The 22,120-nt window shown below is 48.1% G+C and overlaps 1 protein-coding gene across 1 annotated transcript in view; it reads right to left on the reverse strand.

Moving 5' to 3' along the window:
* ABCG4 (ATP binding cassette subfamily G member 4) overlaps window positions 1–22,120 on the reverse strand; it is a 35,096-nt gene that overhangs the window by 8,938 nt on the left and 4,038 nt on the right. The window contains exons 2-9 of the mRNA XM_035139937.2: window positions 20,961–21,199; window positions 5,627–5,744; window positions 4,855–4,987; window positions 3,767–3,817; window positions 3,446–3,591; window positions 2,213–2,336; window positions 1,140–1,254; window positions 584–723 (exon numbers count right to left, since the gene is read on the reverse strand). Of these exons, the coding sequence (XP_034995828.1) occupies window positions 584–723; window positions 1,140–1,254; window positions 2,213–2,336; window positions 3,446–3,591; window positions 3,767–3,817; window positions 4,855–4,987; window positions 5,627–5,744; window positions 20,961–21,189 (1,056 nt within the window). The 5' untranslated portion in view covers window positions 21,190–21,199. The remainder of the gene's footprint in view (window positions 1–583; window positions 724–1,139; window positions 1,255–2,212; window positions 2,337–3,445; window positions 3,592–3,766; window positions 3,818–4,854; window positions 4,988–5,626; window positions 5,745–20,960; window positions 21,200–22,120) is intronic.

Here is a 22,120-nt window from a genome sequence, read left to right on the forward strand (position 1 = left end):
GAGAGTCAGAGGTGCACGTTCATCCTGTACTGTACCAGGAACCAGGCTTTTAGTGTTGCATCTCCAGCTCTCTGGAATCAGTTGCCAGCCCATTATCAGAAAGGCACCTAGTGTGATGTCTTAGGTGCTCACTGAATACTTTTTTCTTTTTTTGGCTTAGGACAGCTTTCCCAGTCATTTATGAACGATCCAATTTACATCTGAGGAAATTGTCCGGCGGTTTTTAGAGTTTGCACGAGTTTTATTGTTTTCAAGTTTGTGTTTCCGTGTTTTGTCCTGTTTTCAGCCGTGCACACTGCTTCAATGGCTTTTGTTTAGTTTGCTAAACAAAATAGATAGGGAAGTAAATAAGTAAGTAAATAAGTAAATATTACTAATGGCAAATTCGATTCTCTGCAGATGTTATTGTTATTGTTATTTCGGCCACCTGCCCTTCACCAACATGCGTATTGCTGCTAATGATAATGCTCTGATGTGGAGAGAGGAATGGGAAAAATAGTCCCTAGGTCTGAGTGTATACATTGGGATTCTTGAATTGTAAAACAAGCAGCCCCAGCCAACCCCCTTTCCCGCCCCAGCTTACTGCCACACAGTGTCCTGGGCAAGAGGAATCCGCTCTGGTCGGACTACTCTTCTTCTCCTCCATGGCGCAGAGCCCGTTCTGGACCGCTTGGAACAGTAGTGGGTTTAGGTCGCCGTATTCTCCCGAGGCAACTTCGATAACTGCAAAGGAGAAAGCAGCAGCTTTCAGACAACCTTGTTTATCAAGCAATTTATCCTGATCTGTTTGCACAACCTTTGCAGGGAAGTCAGACAACTGTTGGCTATTCGCTAAGCAATCATTCCGAATGTCTTGCAGCGAATTTATACGCCGTCGTGTGAAGCGAGCCGTATCGCTTTCCGGTTCATTTTGCGCATCACTTTCCTTACTGCAAGAAGTCAGATTCTGGGTGGAGGGAGAGAGGTCAGAAAGGGGTGTGCGTAAAGCCAGTCTGCTGCACGAAGGTAAAATGTATGCTCATTGCTACACCCACATTTGCCTCTGGACCTTCCTACCACTGGCTTGTGGCCTTCAGAAGAAAATGCAGCCCTCGGGATCCATGAATTTGTCATTTTATTTTTTTAAAGCCATCACTTACTGAAATCAGCTGGGTTGTGGTAGGTGGGGCAATGCAAGCCCAGCCCTTTCAGGTACGGGATGAGGTTGGGTACTGCTCCTTTGAAGATACACTGACCTTGGCTCAGGATATAAAGCTGGAAGAAAGAGAGAGAGAGAAGAAGAAGAAACATTTATGAGGACTAACATATTGAGACGGCCCTAGTGTTGAGCAGAGTGAGGCGGCCACACCTCAGACAGCTGGTTTTGGGTGTCATGAAAGGGCAGCAAATAGTTAATTCTTTAATTTATTCTTCTTGCCTTTTTACTCCCAGGGAGAAGCACTTGTGGGATGTTCGGGATCACATGCCAAAACGGCTTGGCTGGCCTTGGGTTATGCGCACCTCGAGATGTGGTGTCGGGATGCGCCACTTGCCGTTCTGACTCACACAGCTGGCAACGCTGTGTGTATGCCACAATTCAGAGAAAGCGAAATGTGGTAGCAGCTTCCTGAATGCCTCAGCTTTCTTTCCTTGTCGCCAACCAGGCGTCTAGCCCTTACGGCTGAGGATATACCCCTGAAATCTAAAAGCCAGTCAGAAGTGGCTCAATGAGATATTCCAGGCTTGGGGACACAGTAACAGTGTCCTTATCGATCCCCCCCCCCCCCCCTGTGACTTGGCAAAAAAACAATGCAAACCAAACCAAAACTGCATAACAAATCCTGCAACTTTTGGGAAATTATGCTCGACTTGCATCATTTTCCGCAGGGCACACAATTCCCCCTCTCCCTGGCACCGAATTTTGCTTGACTGTGCACAGAATTCTGTTCTTTTTAGACTGCATTGCCCTGACTGAAAGGGGCACAGAGGATTAAAAGAAACAAAAAACGGAAGCAGCTTTGGTGAGAGGATGGACAGGCCGCAAAGGATCCTAAAGCCTGCCTCTCCAACCAGGAACAGTGCAGGGCAGCATGGGCTCTGAGACCCCTGCACACATCCCTGTGCCACAATGGCACCAGTAGCGCCACACCTGGCTGCAGTCTGGACCCTGCAGAATTTATTGTGCCATGGCAATAACCCGGTTCGGAGGCAGACGGCGCACAGAGACCCTCACCTTATCAAACATTTCAAAGAGCTTTGCGCTGGGCTGGTGGATGGTGCAGATGATGGTGCGACCGCCCTGGGCCAGCGATTTCAACAGCGAGACCACCTGGAAGCAGGAGGAACTATCCAGTCCACTGCAGAGCCAGGGAAAGAGAGAAAATGCTGGAGTTAGACGGCAGAAGGAGGAGAATGGAGAGTAGCCTGGTTTTGCACAACACAGTAAGCCAAGCTATGGTCTACCAGTGGTGACTCTGGGCAAATGCTCCAAACTCTGAGCTTTCATTTTTTAAAAAGAAAATAAGTCTCCAGCCCTCCTGGAAAGAAAGGTGTGTGTGTGTGTGTGTGTGTGTGTGTGTGTGTGTGTGTGTGTGTGTGTAGAAATGTGGGTACCTTCTGAGTGGTTTCTGTTAAATGAGAGTGGTATGTCTAGATTGTGTGTTTTCCCTGGTACTGAGGAATGCTCCCTGTTGTTATTAGAAGGCAACAACATCAGTGTGTGTTTTCTCTCCATGATCGGTGCCAGCAGGGCATAGCTGAAGTTGTTTTCTGGGGGACAGTACCCCTTATTCCCCTCGCAGAGCTACAATTGGTTTAACAATCCATCCCTCTTCACGGGCAACTCTGGAAATTGTAGCTCTGGGAAAGGAGTCAGGGATCTCCTAAGAACTCTCAGCACCTGTAACAAACTACAGCTCCCAGAATACTTTGGGGGAAGAAGCCATGGCTATTTAAAGGGGCACTGCACCGCTTTAGATGTATAGTGTGAATGCGCCGTAAGGAGAAGGAAGCAGACAGAAATGGTTGAAAGTAGGAAGGCAGATGGGCTTGGAGGAATCAAGACCGAGATTGGGGCCTGAGTGCCATAATGGACTGTTCTTTGGGTGGCGATTTCTCTCTCTCTCTCTCTCTCTCTCTCTCTCTCTCTCTCTCTCTCTCTCTCTCTCTCTCTCTCTCTCTCTCCCTCCCTCCCTCCCTCCCTCCCTCCCTCCCCCCACCTTCTTAGCTACAGGGCACCTAGACTGCACCCCCAGGTTCCAGCCTTAATTGCACCATTGCTTGCCCAGCGGGGAGCCTCCTCCTACCACTGCCTCCGGCCCTCTCCCCCACAATTGATGGCGAGGCTGAATGAGGTCCATGGAATCTCTGCGACATCCACTGTGTTAGGATGCTAACTGAGTCCTGCTGCCTTTCCCCAGGTGACGTTGAAGGGATAGGGAAGCCTGGAAACACCTTGGCATCTTACCTGGTGGGTTCGTCAAAAAACATGACCGGGGGATTGTTGACCAGCTCCAGGGCGATGGCAAGGCGCTTGCGCTGCCCTCCGGACAGGGACATCGTGCGGGTGTAAGAACACTCCAAAAGACTCAGAGCTGTCAAGATCTCGTCCACCTGGACCACACAGAGGGAGTGGGGGGGGGGGGGAATGGACAGATTTAGTTGCCATAGGGCAGCCCGAAATGTGGGCTCTTGCCATCATTACTTGATGAGGCCCAGCGTGGGGGGCGGGGTTGGGAATCACTCACAAAACTCTCGGTTTTCAAATGTGGGGAATACGCAAACTCACCAGCTCCTTCTTGACTTCCTGCTTCTCGTTCAACTTCAGGTTGGCAGAAACCTGAGTAGGGAAGTGAAAATGTTTTACTTAGGAAGTAATCTGAGCAGGTTAATGCGCCTCCAGCAGCCTAATGAAGTCTAGTTTGCTGGGGGGTCCCTGCAAATGGTCATTGGCATGAGTAAAACCAGGTCATTTGATGTCGGGTGATTGAAAAGCGGGTGTCCTGTCCACCTGTGGATGTGAGGGGGGGGGACGAATCCCTTCTACCACCACCCCTGGAGTTTTACATGCTCAAATGAGAGCTAGCTTCAGGATAGCCCTGGTTTTAAAAAAGGAGAACTTCCATAACTGTGCCAGAGACGTTAGAGCTGAGCTACATGAGAAATAAAAACCACATGGTCCTTTCCTGAACTGTGGAAGCATAAAATCTTTCAGGGATTCTCCCATATAAAGTAAATAAAAAAAAACCATCTCCCCACACTCAAAGTGGATGGTTCTAAACAGGCTTTCTCCCTGACACAAGAGTTGGCCGAACCAATTTCCAACCCCTGTTAGTCTTGTATGTGTTTATTCCGTATTAATTTGCATTTTAAAAAAAAATTCTGATCTGTACCTTATGCCAGGAGAAGCACACCAGGGGACTTTGCTTTGAAATTCACAGAAATCAAATTCCTGACAGAGCCTATTCTGAGGTACAGACAGTGACTGTTTGTTTAAACATGGGGCAAAACATTTAAACATTCCACCACAGAACTATGTCCCTGTTTACAAAATGCAATGCTTAAAAACAACAAAACTGCAGTCCTCTGCAGTTTGAGGAGGAATGAGGCAGGAGGTGATGTACCAATAGAATCCTGACAATAATCTTCTCTCAGGCTATAAGCTCCATAATGTGGAATCCATGAGCTGAAGTGGGTTGGGAAGAGAACCTTTACTGTTGCCTCCAGGGCATGACTCTCTTCCATCTTGACCTCTTCACATCTCTGGAAATCCAGATTCCTCCTAAGTTCCTCCAGGTTCCAGATTCCTCCTGGCACAATCCCCCACCCCCATACTATCACCCAAATGTTTCTGGGACCCGTTTCTCCCCTGCTCACCATCATAGCCTCGCGCACGGTGAGATGCGGCAAGAGCATGTCGTCCTGCATGATGTAGCAAGACATCTTCCGGAAGGTGCGCAGCTCCCTCTGCCGCCCATTCACGAGGATCTGCCCCTTCATGCCCGTCTCCCTGTAAGTGACAACAGTGACCTGGGATGTTGGGAGTTGTGCTTCGGCAACATCTGGAAAGCCAGAGGCTCACTGCCACTTGAGCTACGTACATGGAGCTGGAAAACCTGCCTTGATCTCAGCGTTCCCAGCTTGAAGGAAGGGAGAAGTCAAGGGCTGGGATAGAGCTAGATGGGCTTTCCCCAATCTGGCATTCTCTCTTGAGAGAACAGTTGATGTGGTTGGGCATTTGCCAATGACCCACACTCAAGTAGGGGCCACACTGACAAGACCCCACTACAGTGAAGATGTGGGGTCAGTGTTGGAGGAGGTCCGTGAAGGGTAAATTGGCCAGGGTCCTTTAAAACATAGAGCCTCCACCCACTCCAATCACCCCAAACCATTGGCTACGCTGGCTGAAGATCCACCTACTGGTCAAATTTGGCCCGTGACGGGCAGGTCAGATATAGGAAAACTGGTTCCCCACCCTGTCCTGGAAAAGATGATCCGTGTTCATCACATGACATAAAACATCATGTGATATATGCTCATTACAGGACATAAATCTGACAATGCAACAACAGTTAAAGCAGGAGCTGTAACGATCCCAACCCCTTCAGTTAAAAACATGCCTCTCTAAGAGGAAAGGGCATTGGCTCACCGGTAACCAGCCAGGAGGTTCATGAGGGTTGATTTCCCAGCTCCGGATGGGCCCATGATCCCGATAAGCTCGCGGCGGCAAAACTTCCCAGACAGACATTTTAGCAGTGTCTTGTATCCTGGAAAAGAGGGAGGAAGGTGGGCAGGTTGCGAGGGCTGCCCCAGAAGTCAGAGAGCAGGGGGGGGGGGGAACCTGAGTGCCACCCAATGCTGTGGGGCTCCATCTCTCCCCAGCCCCAGCCAACATGAAGGGAGCTGGTATCCAAAAACATGCAGGGAAGACCCTCAAGTTCCCCACCCATGTCTGAGAGACAGTGGAGGACACACCTGTCAGCATTTGACACATTTGGGATGGGAGCAAGTTTTGTGGCTTCAAACCTCCTTTATTACAACACCGAGTGACATAATTACACTCCATGGATGGGACTCGTGTGGTGCTGCGGTCTAAACCACAGAAGGTCGGCAGTTCAAATCCCCGCAACAGGGTGAGCTCCCATTGCTCTGTCCCACCTTCAGCCAACCTAGCAGTTTGAAAGCATGCCAGTGCAAGTAGATAAATAGGTACCGCTGTGGCGGGAAGGTAAACGGGATCTTTTCCTCCAAGAAGATTAAGGTGGCATGCATGGTTCTTCTCTGCATTTAATCCTCACAACAACCTTGTGAGGTAGGTTAGATTGAGAGCAGTGGTGACTCGTCGCCCAGTGAGCTTTTTGGTCAAGTGGGAATTTGAACCCTGGTTTCCCAGGTCCTCATCTGACATTCTAACCACTGCACTCACAATGGCTAACCCTGGTTGCTAAGAGTGAGCCTCGAGAAAGTAAGACCAATTGTAGTTGTTAACAGTCGTCAACAGGTTTACCACACCTATCAGTTAATCACCCATTCCCACCACCCTTCTGAGTAATACCCCTCCCCACCCTCTCACTTATATATAAGGATCTGGTGACTTCTGTTTCAGTGTATCCGAAGAAGTGTGCATGCACACGAAAGCTCATACCCATGACAAACTTAGTTGGTCTCTAAGGTGCTACTGGAAGGATTTTTTATTTTTATTTTGTTTCGACTACGTCAGACCAACACGGCTACCTACCTATAACCTCGAGAAAGTGTGAGGCAGCGATAAGCAGGAATACCTTTTAAGCTTCAGATTTCCTGCCCAAACTAATGGCTAGCAGAAACCCTGCCCCAGTCACCACCCCACCCCAGCTCTGCGTAAATGAAGACGTACAATGACATTCTTTGCCAGCGCTATTGAGAAAGAGTTTAAAAAGAGAGAGGGAGCGAGATCTGTGTCGCGAGGATCAGTGTCTGCCTCCAGCTTTGTCTGTTCTTGCCAAATTTGCTCATCATTCTCGACTCCTGCAACCCTTCGCCCCACTAATCTCCTGGTATGTGCTTTATCGGAAAATGGACAGGCCATGCACAGATCCCATCAACCAAATAGCTGCCCTGTCAGCAGATGGGGCAAGAAGCAGAATCTATTGGGAAAGCAAGCTGGAGGGAACCACAAGGCATTCTGGGAAAGGGGTGGGGGATGAGGCGGAGTTTGCAAAAGTTCTGAGTTCAGAAGGCATGTGAGTTGGGGCAACTCTGTGAGAACTTGGGACCGTCCAAGGAAGCTGAATGTGGGAAGATTTAGGAGGCAGTGATTAGGGCCAGGCAATATCTGGTTTTCAACATCACGATATATCACCAGCTAAACATTCCGATATACTGATATATCGCAAGATCTGAAATAAGGGTGGAGCTGTGTAGAGGCATTGGCTGGCTTCATGGTTTCCCCCACATTGTGATTTATGCGTAGCACACAAAAATCATGATTCACAATATTTTGCCAGGTCAAAAATTATAAAACCAATATCATGATATGGACTTAAAACCAGTTTTCGACGATATATCGCCCAGCCCTAACACACACCATGATTCGCAATATATTGCCAGGTCAAGAACTATGAAACCAATACCACGGTATGGACTTCAAACCAGTTTGGGATGGTATATTGAGATATCGCCCAACCTAAGCAGTGCTTGCCACTAACTTGGATGGCTTTAAAAGAGGACGAGACAAATTTGTGGAGAAGAGGGCTATAGATGGTTTCTGGCCCCCATGGCTATGCTCTGCCTCCATGATCAGAGGCAGTCATGCTCCTGAACACCAGTTGCTGGAAACCACAGGAGAGGGAAATGCTCTTGTGTTCAAATCCTGCTTGCAGTCTTCCCACAGGCATCTGGGTGGCCCCTCTGAGAGCAGGATGCTAGACCATGTTCTTAGTCCCAAGCAAAGCTCCTTTGCATCACCACCACCAGATTCTTGGGTAGGGGCCATGTCCCTTTCCTCACCCCTCCTCTGTTTTAGTCCCTGTGCTTTTAAACACCTGCCTAACAGGGATGCGGGAATTCAGCCCATGGTGTCATTCTCCAAACATGATAGAAAGCTGCCTTATGCCGAGTCAGGTCTTTGGTTCATCTAGCTTAGTATTACCGTAGCTGCACTAACAGGCAGCAACCTCCAGGGTTTCAGGGAAGGACTTTCCCAGTCCTGCCTGGAGATGCTGAGGATTGAACCTGGGACCTTCTGCATGCAGAGCAAGCGCTTCAGACCTTTCCACCATTGCATCCTCTCCTTACTCTGATGAAAGCTTTACCTGTTGAAGTGCTGCTGGCAAAGCAGCTGTTGCCTGGAAGCATTCTCAGCGCAGGAATTCCTTGGGATTAACGGAGGCTGAAAGCACTTCACACTCATAATAATAATAATAATAATAATAATAATAATAATAATAATAATAATAATTGTTATTATTATTATTGGTGCACATGGCTTCCCCCAAAGACTTCTGGGAGCTGAAGTTTACCCCTCACAGAGCTACAACTTAGACTACCGTTTCCCAGGCTCCTTTGCGGAAAACCACGTGCTTTAAATGAACCCTCGCTTTAAAATTTAATTCAAAATTTAAATGTAGAGTGTGTCCACAACCTAGCTCAGAAGACAAAGGCGTGATCTTTGGTACTGGGAGTAAGGGTACACACGTTAGTTCCTAGTTTACTTCATCAACCGCTCCTTCCTGTCTTGAAGCAGTCCAGACCAGGCCTAGCGAGGAGGTGTATAGCGTTTCAGGGAACGCCCAGCCCCTAAACGGAGAACTTGAATCAATTTTGGATGCTTTGCTGAGTTCCAGGAAGGGAGCCGAGGTCAGCAGGGCCCATCTCCCTCCCGCAGACGGACGGCAGATTTTGGCAGAATTTCAAAATGACCTGATTCTTACTGGCAACCACTGTGATGCCAACCGCAATATGGAAAGCAAAACAGGGGGATGGACAGAGCAAGCGGCTGGAACACAGGGAAGCTGCCTTGTACTGAGTCAGGCCGGTGGAGCATCTAGCTTAGACTTGTCTACACCGACCGGCAGTAGCTCTCCATGATTTTGCACACACTACTGGGCATGTGGCCCCCTCCCAGAGACAGGGCCAAAGGCAAATATGGTCCTTGGGTCAAAGAGGGTTAGCCACCCCTTGTGTAAACACTTAGGCTGTGTACCCGCAATGCTTGAAAGCACATTCTTTCCATCAAAGGACTCTGGGTACAGAGCTCCAGTTCCCAGCAACCCATAAACCACACTTCCCAGAAACCTTTGAGGGAAAGAGCACCCTTTGAATGTGTTTGAAATGTACAGCATGTAGGTTGACTTGGTGAGTTTCACCCCATGGCTCACGATTCCTACAGCTTCCGGGAGATGTGCCTGGCACCATCACTGCCAGTCTTTTTGCCCGCTCAGGCCATAGCTGTCAAGTTTTCCCTTTTCTCGCGAGGAAGCCTATTCAGGATAAGGGAATTTCCCTTAAAAGGGAGAACTTGACAACTATGGCTCAGGCCTTTGGTTAATTAATATTGCCTCCTATGTTGGGGACTGTCTTTTAGTGCAGTGTTTCTCAACCAGTGTGCCTCCAGATGTTTTGGGACTACAACTCCCATCATCCCTAGCTAGCAAGACCAGTGGTCAGGAATGATGGGAGTTGTAGTCCCAAAACATCTGGAGGCACACTGGTTGAGAAACACTGTTTTAGTGGGCTGGGTAGGAGGTCTTGCATTCACAGATACATTACTGGATGAGCTTTTTAGGTCTTTTGCAATGTTTGTTGTTTTCAAATGTTTTCACGGTTTTAAATTGCTTCCGTGAGTTACAGTTTTTTACCTCGTCAAATCACTTTGAGATTTTTATTTATTTTATTTCGTACAAGGCAACGGATACGTGTTAATAACAATAATAATTAAAAACACCAGTGCCACACACCAGAATGAAGAAAAGAATATAAATTGAATAAGGACCAAAGAGAGATGGAGGCTGCGTTATTAATACGTCTCCTGTGGGTTTTGTTTTGCTAATTAGCAGCCCCACTGAGCCACTTTGAGGATTGGGGAAGGCTGCTTTGGGAAAAGGTGATTAATCTTTCATTCTCCTGCCCTTCCTCCTGCCGCACATATTACCCCTGAACCTGCAACTAGATGTGTGAGGAGGGAGAACATAAGAAGATCAAAAGATCCCTGCTGGATCTAGTCCAGCATCCTGTTCTCACAGCGACCACCAAGATGCCTTCGGGAAGCAGGCAAGCAGGACCTGAGCACAAGAGCCCTCTTCTCCCCTCCTGTAGCTTCCAGCAACTGAGATTCAGAACCACTGCTGCCTCCGGCTGTGGAGGCTTAGCAAGTCCAATAGCCTTTGACAGGAAGAGATAAGGCACTTGATGAAGGGCCCTTGCAGAATCCAGCCAGGGGGAGCTGGATTTTGTCAGACTTGCTTCACACAAGATCCACATGGCAAATATTTTTTAGGATCTTCGCTTAGACTCCTATCTACTGCAGACGCATGCACACATGCACAGATGAAGACAGTCCTGGATTTACGTACGTATAAGCTAAACAAGCTATAGCTTAGGGCCCCACTCTCTTGTGGGACCCCAAAAAAACTTAAAGGAAAAACAACAACTGGATGCACATTTCCAAAATATAAGATAAAAAAACAAATAAAATAAAACCTACATACAGCAACAGTGTTTTGTGTTGTGTACAAAACAAAATAAAAAAATTCCTTCCAGTAGCGCCTTAGAGACCAACCGCCAGATGGGCGGGGTATAAATAAATTATTATTATTATTATTATTATTATTATTATTATTATTATTGGTATGAGCTTTCGTGTGCATGCACACTTCTTCAGATACCTGTGTTGTGTAGGTGCCTATGATGTAAGTAATAGGCCCCGCCCATATGATAAAATACATATTTTGTTATGTGCAAATGGCTCATAGCTGCCAAGTTATCCCTTTTTAAAAGGGATTTTCCCTTATGCTGAATAGGCTTCCTCGCGAGAAAAGGGAAAACTTGGCAGCTATGAAATGGCTTTAGATACCTATTAGGTCCATAAATTACCATATAGCATATATTCAACACAAGAAACAGCGACAATTTGTTGTTGACAAAGGACAGCTGGGCATATAAAGGGCCCCATTACCTTCAGTAGCTTAGGGCTTCATCAAACCTAAATCCAGCCCTGGATGAAGACATCGCTGAACAACTTGGCTACTTTGCAATGTGCTTAAAACGAATAACTAAATCAGCAGCTGTGAAGTGAGTACCACCGCTAGAGGGCTCCACAGTACCACAACTCTACAATATTCATCTTTGGTCTGCCCTCCAGAAGTTTTTCTATTTTGCAGGAAGGATATTGGAGCTTCTAAGTTTGCACAGTTAAAGTGGATTGAAATGCTCTGTCCCTCCTAGTGCAATAAGTCCACTTAGAAAACGAACAAACGAAAGAATGGGACAGAGAAATGTATTGGAAAATGTGGGCTGAATGAACGATTAAAGGAAGATACTTGAACAACCTGCAAGCAAATCAGGATATATCCTTCTTGTCATATACCGTAACTACCCTGCAAACAAATCAGAACAAATGCCCAATGAAGAATGGACACAATCTAACCCTTGCATGAACTTTGTGCAAGTGAATAAGAACAGAGACTCAATAAATTGGGTTAGGGTAGATCCACAACATTCATTCAAAGCACATTCAAAGCATCCTCATATTAATACTGTTCACCTGGGTGAAAACTTTCTGGCCAGCCTTTTTCTTTGTTTAAGAAAACTTCTGTTGTCTCCTCTAATCCTATTTGGCTTTGTGGGTTTGACTTTCCTTCCTAGACAATTAAATCTCTCTCCTTTTCTCTCTCTCCCTGATGGTGTTAAGCTTTCCCTTCTCCTTTTGTCTCAGACTGATGCGTCTTCTCAATTCCTGTACAGCACCTGGCACATATGAGATGTTTTACAAATAATACGTGAGCTCAGTTAGGCTCTACCTCTGAGCCATCAAAGCTACCCCTGCTCTGTCTCCTGGCCCACCAAGACTTCCTCCCTTCACTAAGCTCCACCCACACACTGAGAGACTCCACCCATACCTCCCCAGGCTCCTCCCCTGAGTCTCAGAAGACCTGGCAAAGTCACTCCTACTTGCACCCACCAGATCAATGGCCGACAGTGACCTGCTTAGTATACACCCAGCAACATGCAGAGAGCAGCTGTTAATCGTGCTTAGCATTACTAAGGGCTTAAGTGTCCAATTAGCATGAGCTTTTTTCTGTTTTTTGCTTGCTGGATAAGTTTAATGACATGTGACTAGCAGCAGGCTGTCACTCTAGAGAAGTCATCCCTTTAGAGAGAGAGTCTGTAGCATCAAGGAACTGAGGAAGAGACATAGGTCAGTGGTACAACATCTGCCTAGCATGCAGAATGCCCTGGCATCATCTCCAGTGAGGGCAGGGAAGTACTCACTCTGAAGCCTTAAGAGAGCTTCTGCCAGTCAGTGTAGACAATATTGAGCTTGGTGGACCAAGGGGTTTGATTTGTATACAGCAGCTTTCGATAATCCAAACTGGTAGTTTTGCAGGGAGGTGAATGCTTATTGAGAAGACAGAGGTTTAGGGAACAGTACAAACCACTGCATTGTTACTCGGAATAAAGGTAATTGGCATTTTGTCTGGAATTGCCATCCTGAACTTACTGACTTTTTATTAACAAACAGAGGGCTTAAAGACTTAACTTGCAAACAGGCCAGTAGCAACAATTTATTTATTTGTCAGATTTCACCAGGAATGGGTAAATCTGAATTAGATGGGGATATGTGTGAAATACAGACAAGTGGTTTTTGCCAAACATGCCATAAGGATGATGCAAAAAATAAATAAATGCACATCTGAGGAGCAACCGCCCCATAATAGAGCCCCTCGGTTGTTGCCAGTCTGTTGTATTTCAGGTTATTCTTGTGTGGCTCCCTTCTCCCCAACCCCACAACTTGATTTGTGGCAATTAATTCTCAATAAAGCACAACTGTAGCATCAGGATGTCCACTGTGGCTTCAAAGGTCCTAGTGTAGTAATGTCCTGATTGCCCCATCTGCCCTGTTGATTGCTTCTTTTCAGGGTGGCTGGGGATTAATCAATTGCCCCTTAATTAATCAGTTCTTGTTCCCTGTGGGGAGGAAACTTTAATTACTGATGTCATCCTCCCCACCCCCGCCCCTTTCAATGGCAAAGTTAAGTTGACAAATGAAATACCAGGATTTTACAATCAAAGGGGGAGGGATGAAAAAAGAGAGGAAATCAGAAATTAACGCTCCCCGGAATGGTGAACAGAAACTAACTAATTATGTGGCAATTAAGGAGCATTAAGATGCAATCAGTCATTTATCCCATCCCTGCACGGAAGGGCAGCTGATAAAGGTAACAGAAGCTGAAAAGAGGAAGCTTCTAATTAAGTTCTTTGGAGACTTTGCTGAACGCAACTTATTTCTGAGCAAACATTAGAGATGGGCCTTGGCAGAAGCACTGCTGTAGAAAATAGCGCTATATTAAGTGTATTGCAGGACCAGCCATTTAATTCCACTTCCAGTCGATGGTGGAAATTGCAATGCATCAGCAGCACCAAAGTATGTAATGTGGAAGCCACCAACTAACTGCGCTAGGGGACAAGAAGGAAATTCTTGCCTTTTCCTCCCTTTATGTGACTTGGCTCACTGCCGTGAGTTAGCTCAGGTTATTTCCTATGGAAGCAACTTTCTGCAGTGCGCCAACTCTCAGTGGCGTGCTGTGGTCCAGGCTGTGTTATGCGGCCCTACAGTTGCCTAGCAACTCGGATGTGCTTTCCCACAACCCCTTGCAAATGGCAAAATGGCTGCCTAGGGAAACAGCACAGGTGGAAAGATGTGTGGGGAAAGAGAGAGGATGATACAGGCAGAGGGGCCCAAGTATAAGGGGTGAGGGAGTAAGAGCACAGCTGCAGGATGAGGTAAACAGCTGCAAGGCAGGTGAATGAAGAGACGGCAAACTCAGACTCCATCTAGGTTGTTCTGGTGGCTGAGGCCGGCCCTGACATTTGGGAATATCTGCCCCAGCGCTTTTGTTGTCTTGCAAGACGAACCCCAAGCCACAGGCATCACTGGGAATAAAGAATAAGTTTGCCAATTCCAGCAAATACCAAGCATGGTCTTCCTGCCTTTGACCTATTTTGAAAAGAAGATGTTCCCTATGGGAGGGCTGAATTAAAAAATAATATGAAATTTAGGGTTTCCACCCATCCAACCTGTGAGGGACAGAAGCTACAGACAGCCTCCTCCCATCTTAAGCACAAGCTCTTCTCCCAGCGCCAGTGGGAGCGGGGAGGGGGATGTCTCCAGCGGGGAATCAGGAAGCAGAGGGCATGGCTCAGGCAGAGTAGCGGAGCCACTGCTCCACTTAGGAAAGGAAGGGGGAAGCAAGGAAAGCGCGGCAAGAAGACCACTCCCGCCGGTCCCGGAATTGCGCAAGAAGCGACGGGGGCGGAGATTCAGTATTCCCAGACTACTTTGCTGGAAAAAGACGTGCGAATCTCCATTCGGAGGTTCTGACCTAGACTGACAACATGTACATAGTACTGACTCTGCACTGTAAATAGTGTGCACTTAATAAAAGCATGAAAATGCAAAGTTGTGAGGAGTCGTTACTCTAGAGTAGCCGCTATCGCACCTGTGACACAACCCAAATGCTACCGTATAAAGAGAGACCAGCTGAGGTATGGAATGCTGAAACCCAGGACTAGAAATAAACATTATCAGGGCTACAATCCCAAATATTTTCTTGTTTTCATAACAGTCACCCAACTGGTCACCTGGGGCGAGTAAAGCTTGTTGCAGGGGACCAGGCTGGAAAGGGATGTCTTAGACTAGAAAGCTTTCCTTGCCAGAGCCTGTTCCATGTTTGAAATGGTATCTGGAATTTTAACAGCTGAACATGAATACCTTTCAATGAGAAACTGTCTCAGCGGTGGGTTGGCCACAAGGAGCTGTACTCAGTGAGAAGTCATGCCACCTAACAGGGAGGAAGGAACATTTGAGCACAAATATCCCTGTCAGCATTTTGCTAGGAAAGTCCAGTAGGTTAGGGGGATGGCAGATTTATAACCCACCTAATCTGATCTCTCTTTTGCAGATCATATCCCCTGCATTCTAAAACCTCTTTCTCTGCCTTGTTAATATTGACTTCTGAAGTGATCCTAGCACAGTAACCCTGCAAAAACAAGCTGGGAAAATTTCCACCCAAACCATTCTCATATGCTGAGACCGTAGAGGTGAAAAACAGATACAGTAATAATAATTTTAAAAAATCAGTGAAATTGGATTTGGTGTGTGTGTGTGTGTGTGTGTGTGTGTGTGTGTGTGTGTGTGTGTGTAACTGCTTGCTGCATATATTGCAGCCATGAACCTTCTAAACAGATTTGTCACCTGGGCAAAAGCCTGCCCCAAATCCTCTTTTCTGACAACCCCCCAGATGTCTGTCGCTATGCAGTGCCATAAGGAAACCGCTCTGCACATCCTCAAAGAGAGCTCTTCCTTCCTCCCAGCCCCCATTCCTTGGCAAAGCTGAGCCCCGACACTGAAAACAGGTTCTGGGGCAAAACCCTATACTTCGGACTAAGCCCCAGAGCTTAGACAGAGAACCACTGAGCTACACGAATGTAGGCAATGCCTCTTGTTGGTTTGAAGAGGGGGAAGGGGAAGAGAGGTGGACTGGAGGGAGGGGGGAAACAACGAACCAGTAGATTTTAATCTGTGAGCGATTGCAAGAAAACCCAGGGAAAAAATAGGAAGGACTCCCCCCCCCCCCCGCAGCATGAGAGAGATGCCGCTGGCCTGCCACTCAGACACGATTGCGGCGCAGAGCAGTGTGGTTACTCGAGTTCATTGACTGCCAGTAACCTCCGCCTGCCTTGAGCTCAGCTGCTGCAAATCTACTTCTGCTCAGGCAGCGCCAGTGAGGACATTCTTCTCGGCAAGGTTTGCTTTCCCTTCTTCTTCCAGATCAGGGTCTGGTTGATGGGGCCTGATCCCCCAGAAAGAGCACCCCACAAACCTTTCACAAAACCTCTTTAACCAGGGGTCTCTGCACTAATCCAGACTTTGCTTGGAGCTGGGGAAATCTGCCATCAGTGCAACTCAGACGTTCTGCACGCATACTGCAGTGTGCAGAATCGCAATCTCGGGTGAAGGGTTGAAGCTCAGCGGTTTTGCATGCAAAAAAAAAATCCAGGTTCAATTCTCAGCATCTCCAGGGAGGGTCGGGAATTCTCCCTGCCTGAGACCCTAGAAAGCCACTGCTGGTCAGTGCAGACCCAACTGAGCCCGATGGAGCAATGGTCTGAGTCGAGATATAAGGCGGCTTCCTAAGTGCTTGAGGAGAATGTGTAGAGTTGGAAAGGACCACAAGGGTCATCTAGTCCAACCCCCTGCAATGCAGGAATCCTTTGCCCAACATGGGGCTAGAACCCATGACCCTGATACTGAGAGTCTTCTGCTCTACTGACTGAGCTACCAGGGCGCAGTCAGTGGACTTCTCCTAGGAATGCAGGAACTCATCCCAATTCAAACCCATTGGCCCACCAAGTTCAGTATTGCCTGCACTAACCGGCAGCACCTCTCCAGGGTTTCAGACCAGGGAGTCTCTCCCAGCCCTAACCTGGAGATGCCAGGGATTGAACCTGCGAACTTCTCCATGCAAAACAGATGCTCTATCGCTGAGCTATGGCCTTTGCCCTAAAAAGCAACACAGCATGGACAAGGGGGGTCATACAACTGTCAACGCAAGCACAGGCAAGCTTTTTATGCAAAACATAAATAATTCCCACCAGCCATCTCGGGTTAGGGATGGCATGCAGCAAGGGGTCAAATCTCTCCCAGAAAGCTTGACCCGGGCCAGGTGGAGAGAGGGGACCCAACTGACGCTCAGCGTTTATCAGGGACAGTGGAGGAAGCTGCTTCTTCAAGGACTCCACAAAGTCAATCCCAAGTAGGATTAACCTGGATTTTACTGGCTTAAGGCAGAGCAAAACTCTATCAACCCACCCCTTCCCTCTTCCTAAAGCTGAAGCAATGGGATAAACATTCGGGGGGGGGGGACCACTGAGTGCAGGATTGCCCAACCTGTGACCTGCCAAGCCAAAGGCAGCCTGTCGTTGTCAGCCACTGGGACAACTTCCTTACTGTCCTATTGTCTGCAGTCCTGGATGAGTGGCCAAGCCAGGAGGGCGATCAAAGCCCTGGTTGGGGCACTGTGCATGGATAGCAAGCCCATTTGATGGGGTCACCTACGCAGGTTGCACTAGTGGGTAAGGATTAACAGGTGGTTCCCTAGAGCGACATGCTCCTGAATAGTGCACGCGCGCACATGCTCACTTTGGGCACTTCCCTGGTGGTGCTACCCTGCTCTTTAGTGTTGAATTGGAGTAAACGGCAACCAGGTTTCCCATGGATTGCTGTGTGTTCTGATTAAGCGCTATAGAGCAGGCTTGGGGGGGGGGGCAGCGGGGAAACGACAAAACTGCTTGGACCTGTGCTTTTGAAGCATGGCACAAGCAGAAGTGTTGACGAATCCTCAGTGGCAGACCATCTGCTTGGCATTCAGAAGACGCCAGCATGGCTGAAACCCTGGAAAGTCGCTGTCGGGTTTGCGTAGACAATACCAAGCTAGACGGAACAATGGTCTGACTCGGGTTGCATTTGCCCCATACATTCAAAGCACAAGGCTTCACCCCTCCCACCCACCCCAAAAGAATCATGGGAACTACAGTTTGCCCTGTGGAGCTTTGATTCCCACCCACCCCCTTGGCAAACTCCAGTTCCCAGGATTCTTTGGGAGAAATCATGTGCTTTTAATGTACAGTGTGGGTGTGAACGCCGTATAAGTCAGCTTCCTATGCTCCCAATGCTCCCTTTCTTGAGCTCAGCACCCTTTGGCTCTGCCCCGTGCTGGCGTGCTCTCGACCTTATGCTTTCCAAAGAAAATGTCTTCTTTTGGGGGCTTTGCTTTTTGGGGGGTGGGGCTGGTGATTGGCATCCCATGCAGAGGAGCTAATTAAGGCAGGCTACCACCTCCCACCTGCCATAACTCCCTCCCCCGGCTTTCTGCAGCACTGATTTATATGCGCGGAGCAACGGTGCCGCCTACGCAGGATCAGGCTCCCCAGAGAGCTCAGAGAAAGAGAGGGAAAGATGCCCGTGGCTGGGGCAGGAAACAGATGCTAAATTTATCTCCCTATCATCACATGTTCTTGCCTGGCATCAAGGCATCAGATCTTCGGGGAGACTGAGCAGAAGAAGGCATGCCTTCAGGTGGGGAGTCCCCATCCCAGAGGCAGAAATCCTGCCTCTGGAACTTCATGGGATGTGGGACCTCTCTCACCATGTGGGGTGTGCAAAAATACTAGAGCCCTGTGTGGGAACAGGGGTCAGGTGGATCAAGGGCTGGGGACCTGTTCATGGAAGAGACGGCTATCGGTGGCTACTAGCCAGGATGGCGATGCTCTGCCTCCAAGGCTGCTGGCAGAAATGCTTCTGAATACCAGTTGATGGGATTCTCAGGTCCTGCTTGCGGGTTTCCCAGCACCCTTAAGAGACTACAGCTAGCCAGGATCCTTTGGGCAAAAGCCATAGCTTTTAAAGTGGCATCATGGTTCCTTAAATGTGTAATGGACATGGAATGGAGCTTTTTTAAACAAGGCACTCCAAGGATTGAATTCGGGGACCTCCTGCATGCAAAACAAGGGGCTCTGCTCCCAAACGATTGGCTAAATGGCAAAGGAGGAACAAGCTGACAGTTTTGGACTTGGACACATGAGAACATTAGAAGAGACCTGTAGCAGGATCAAACCAAAGGGGCCATTTAGGGGAAGGGTGATGGCTCAATGGTAGACCTATTGTGCACAGAAGGTGCCAGGTTCAATCCCCTGCATCTCCAGGCAGGTATGGGAAAGACCCTTGTCTGAATGCCTGGAGAGATGCTGCCAGTCAGTGTAGGCAACACTGAGGTAGATGGACCAATGGTCTGATAGGCAGTGTCCTATGTTCCTCATAGAGCATTCTCTCTCCGCCCCCCCCCGCCCCCGGCCACAATGGTCAACCAAGTATTTCTGGCACGCCCATAAGCAAAATATGAGTTCAACTGCCCTCTCCAACTGTTGCTGTTCATAGAAGCATAGAATTGTAGAGTTAGAAGGGACCCTGAGGATCATCTAGTCCAACCCCTGCAAGGCAGGAACCCAGCCACAGCCATCCCTGGCTGGGCTCGAACCACCAACCTTCCAGTTGACAGTCAGATGTGTTGACCCACTGTGCCACAGGAGCGCATGGTGCTTCTAATACTAGAGGTGATGCAGCCATCGTTGGTCATTATTGATAGCCTTACCCCTCCATGAATTTGTCTAATTCCCCTTTAAAATTATCTAATCCTCCTTGAAAGCTATCCCACATTGACAGCCATCGCAACATCTTGGGCTAGCAAATTCTACAGCTTCCCTATGCGCTGAGAGAAGAAGGCCTTCCTTTAGTCTGTCCATTCCTTCGGTTTCATTGGATGGACCCCATTGGATTTTATCATCATCATCATCATCTCACCCTTCACCCTGAGGTCCCTTGGGTAGGTTACAATATGAAAAGTGCTATGCATTGAACCAGCCATTTCAGCTACTGGGTAGGTTACGGTCCAACCCTATGATTTGATTTACTTAGTAGTATGTCTCACTGAGTTCAGTGGGATTTATTCCCAAATTAAGTGTGCACAAGATGGCAGCTTTAATTGCCAACAACCTTGTTTATGGAAGCTAATATATACACTGGAGTTGGCAGGTAGGTGATAGCTGAGGTCTTGTAAGGCTTGCTTGCAAGACCTTAGATTCAAGCTATCAAGCAAATCCATCAAAGTGTCTAAATTCTCTCATCACCTATGTTGCTGTCTCCTTTCCCAGAAAGCTGGGCAAGAGACAAGCGGGTTTTATAAGGGAGAATAATGTCTTTAATTGCTGTTGAATCTTCACAAAGATCTCCTTCCTCGGAGGGTTCCAAAAGTGAGCAGCTGTGCTTTTGCCAATTTCCTCCCTGCTTCACCACCCTCCGTTTCTAGTCCCGTCTCTTTCCATTGCACATAAGGACCCATCCCTCGATTTCAGAAGTTCAGGTGCAAGTGCTGATGCTTATGTAGCCAAAAATGGCACCACCCGTGCTCAACTGGTTTAAAGAAAAAGCAAGATTTGGAAAAAAGCAAACAAACCCGCAATAAAACTATAAGGCAGGCACCTCCAAATCCGGCACCTGTGGCAGTTTATTTCCTGGGGTAAAATCCAAAAAACAAACAAACCTAAACAACCTCAAGAAGGTCAACAACTTTGGCCGGCCCCCACGGCCCTTCTTCACTTCAAATCTGTCCCTTTTTGAAAAAAGTTTGAATAGGGAGAAGACTTTAAGGCAGGAACCCCAAAACAGCAGTCCAATGAGGGCTTAGCATGCTCGGTGGGCATGCAATACTGGCTGACGTATGGGACAGGGGGATGGAAGGGAGTGTCATGGAGCACAACTAATGGGAACACTCCATGCTGCAACATTTTGTTGCAGGTCTTCTTTCCTATATCACTTAAGCAAACACTGAATCCTCCCAGTTTTCATTCAGGAAGAAAGAGAAGACACGAAATATGTCCTAACTAGCCAGTAAGCAGGCCAGGCTGTTCCTGTGACTCAGAAGCAGATGTAGCTTAGTTTGGTACATTAGTCACAATTCTCCACACACTTCTTCCCATTATATTCCGGCTTAAGAGGGATGCCAGCAAATCACATCTATGCACATGCATGCACACGTGCAGATGTGTGCATGCGTGTGCATAGATGTTTGCACACACAGAGCCATGCAGGGCCATGGAAGGAGAGACTTGGAGGAAAAGCAGCGGGCCCCGATTCACACATGTGCACAACTGCCAGGAGGGCATCCTACCTCTCTTCCGCCACCAGGAGCCCTCCCGGACGGAATACGACAGGTCGACAAACTCAATGTCCACAGCCGAGCGCTTGGGCAAGTGGGAGAACCGCTGGGCTTCTGTGATGTGGTTCTCCACCTTCTTCAGGTGGGTGGTCAGGAGGGGAGCATCCTGCGAGCCGGAATTGCACACCGTGTCCTCCAGGGCGATGGAGACGCATGCGGGGTCAAGGCTCTTCTCGGCCATCGCCACTGAACTGCAGAAAAAGGGATGGAGGGATCAGGAAGCTGTTGGGCTAGAAGTGTCTCACTGACCCACACTCTTACAAAATCCAGAACAGGAGCCCATAAGAAGAGCCTGGCTGCTGGATCTTGCCCATGGGACGCCCACAAGAAGGCCCTGAGTGCAACAGTGCTCTCCTCCGGCCAGCTATTAATATTTCACAGTAACAGCCAGGTATTGAATAAGTCTCTTGGGTTGGGTACTTCCATGCTCTGTCGGTTAATTCTTGTTCCCACCTCCCGTTCTTGGACAGATGACCTAACTCTTGACAGCTCTTCATCCCTGGATTGTACATCTACATAAGATGAGTTTAGAAAAGCGGAGACTGAGAGGAAACAACGAGAGCCACCTTCAACTATCTAAAGGGCTGTCATATGGAAGATTGAATGAGCTTGTTTTCTCCTGCTCTGGAGGGTAGGATCCAAACTAATGGCTTTATCCTCCACAATTTTTTCTTCAAAGCTGCCCAAGTTAGTGACCATTGCTGCCCCTTGTGGAAGCGACTTTCATAGTTTAACCGTGTGCTGTGCGGACAAAGGCTTCCTCCTGTCTGTCCAGCATTCAGTTTCGCTGGATGTTCCCGACGTCTTTGTGACCGGAGATGGCAAAGACTGCATGTTTTGCACCTCTGAGCTACGGGCCATCTTTCCTCCCAGCACAGAGACACCTGCTTGCTCCTACGGCCACCACCACCCCGCCCCACCACCACCCCTTGGAGCACCAGACATCTGAAAGCCAGCAGTCACTTACTTCATGTTTCAATAATGCATAGACCTCCTATTATTATTCTTTCTACTGCCTCCTGGGCCTAGCTCCTAGGCTGTGGCAGCAGAACAGAAATGGTCTCCTGCCTCCCATTGTGTCCCCAATTCCCCCACTGACACCCCCCCCCCCA

Source organism: Zootoca vivipara, chromosome 15, assembly GCF_963506605.1.
Source record: "Zootoca vivipara chromosome 15, rZooViv1.1, whole genome shotgun sequence".
NCBI lineage: Eukaryota > Metazoa > Chordata > Lepidosauria > Squamata > Lacertidae > Zootoca > Zootoca vivipara.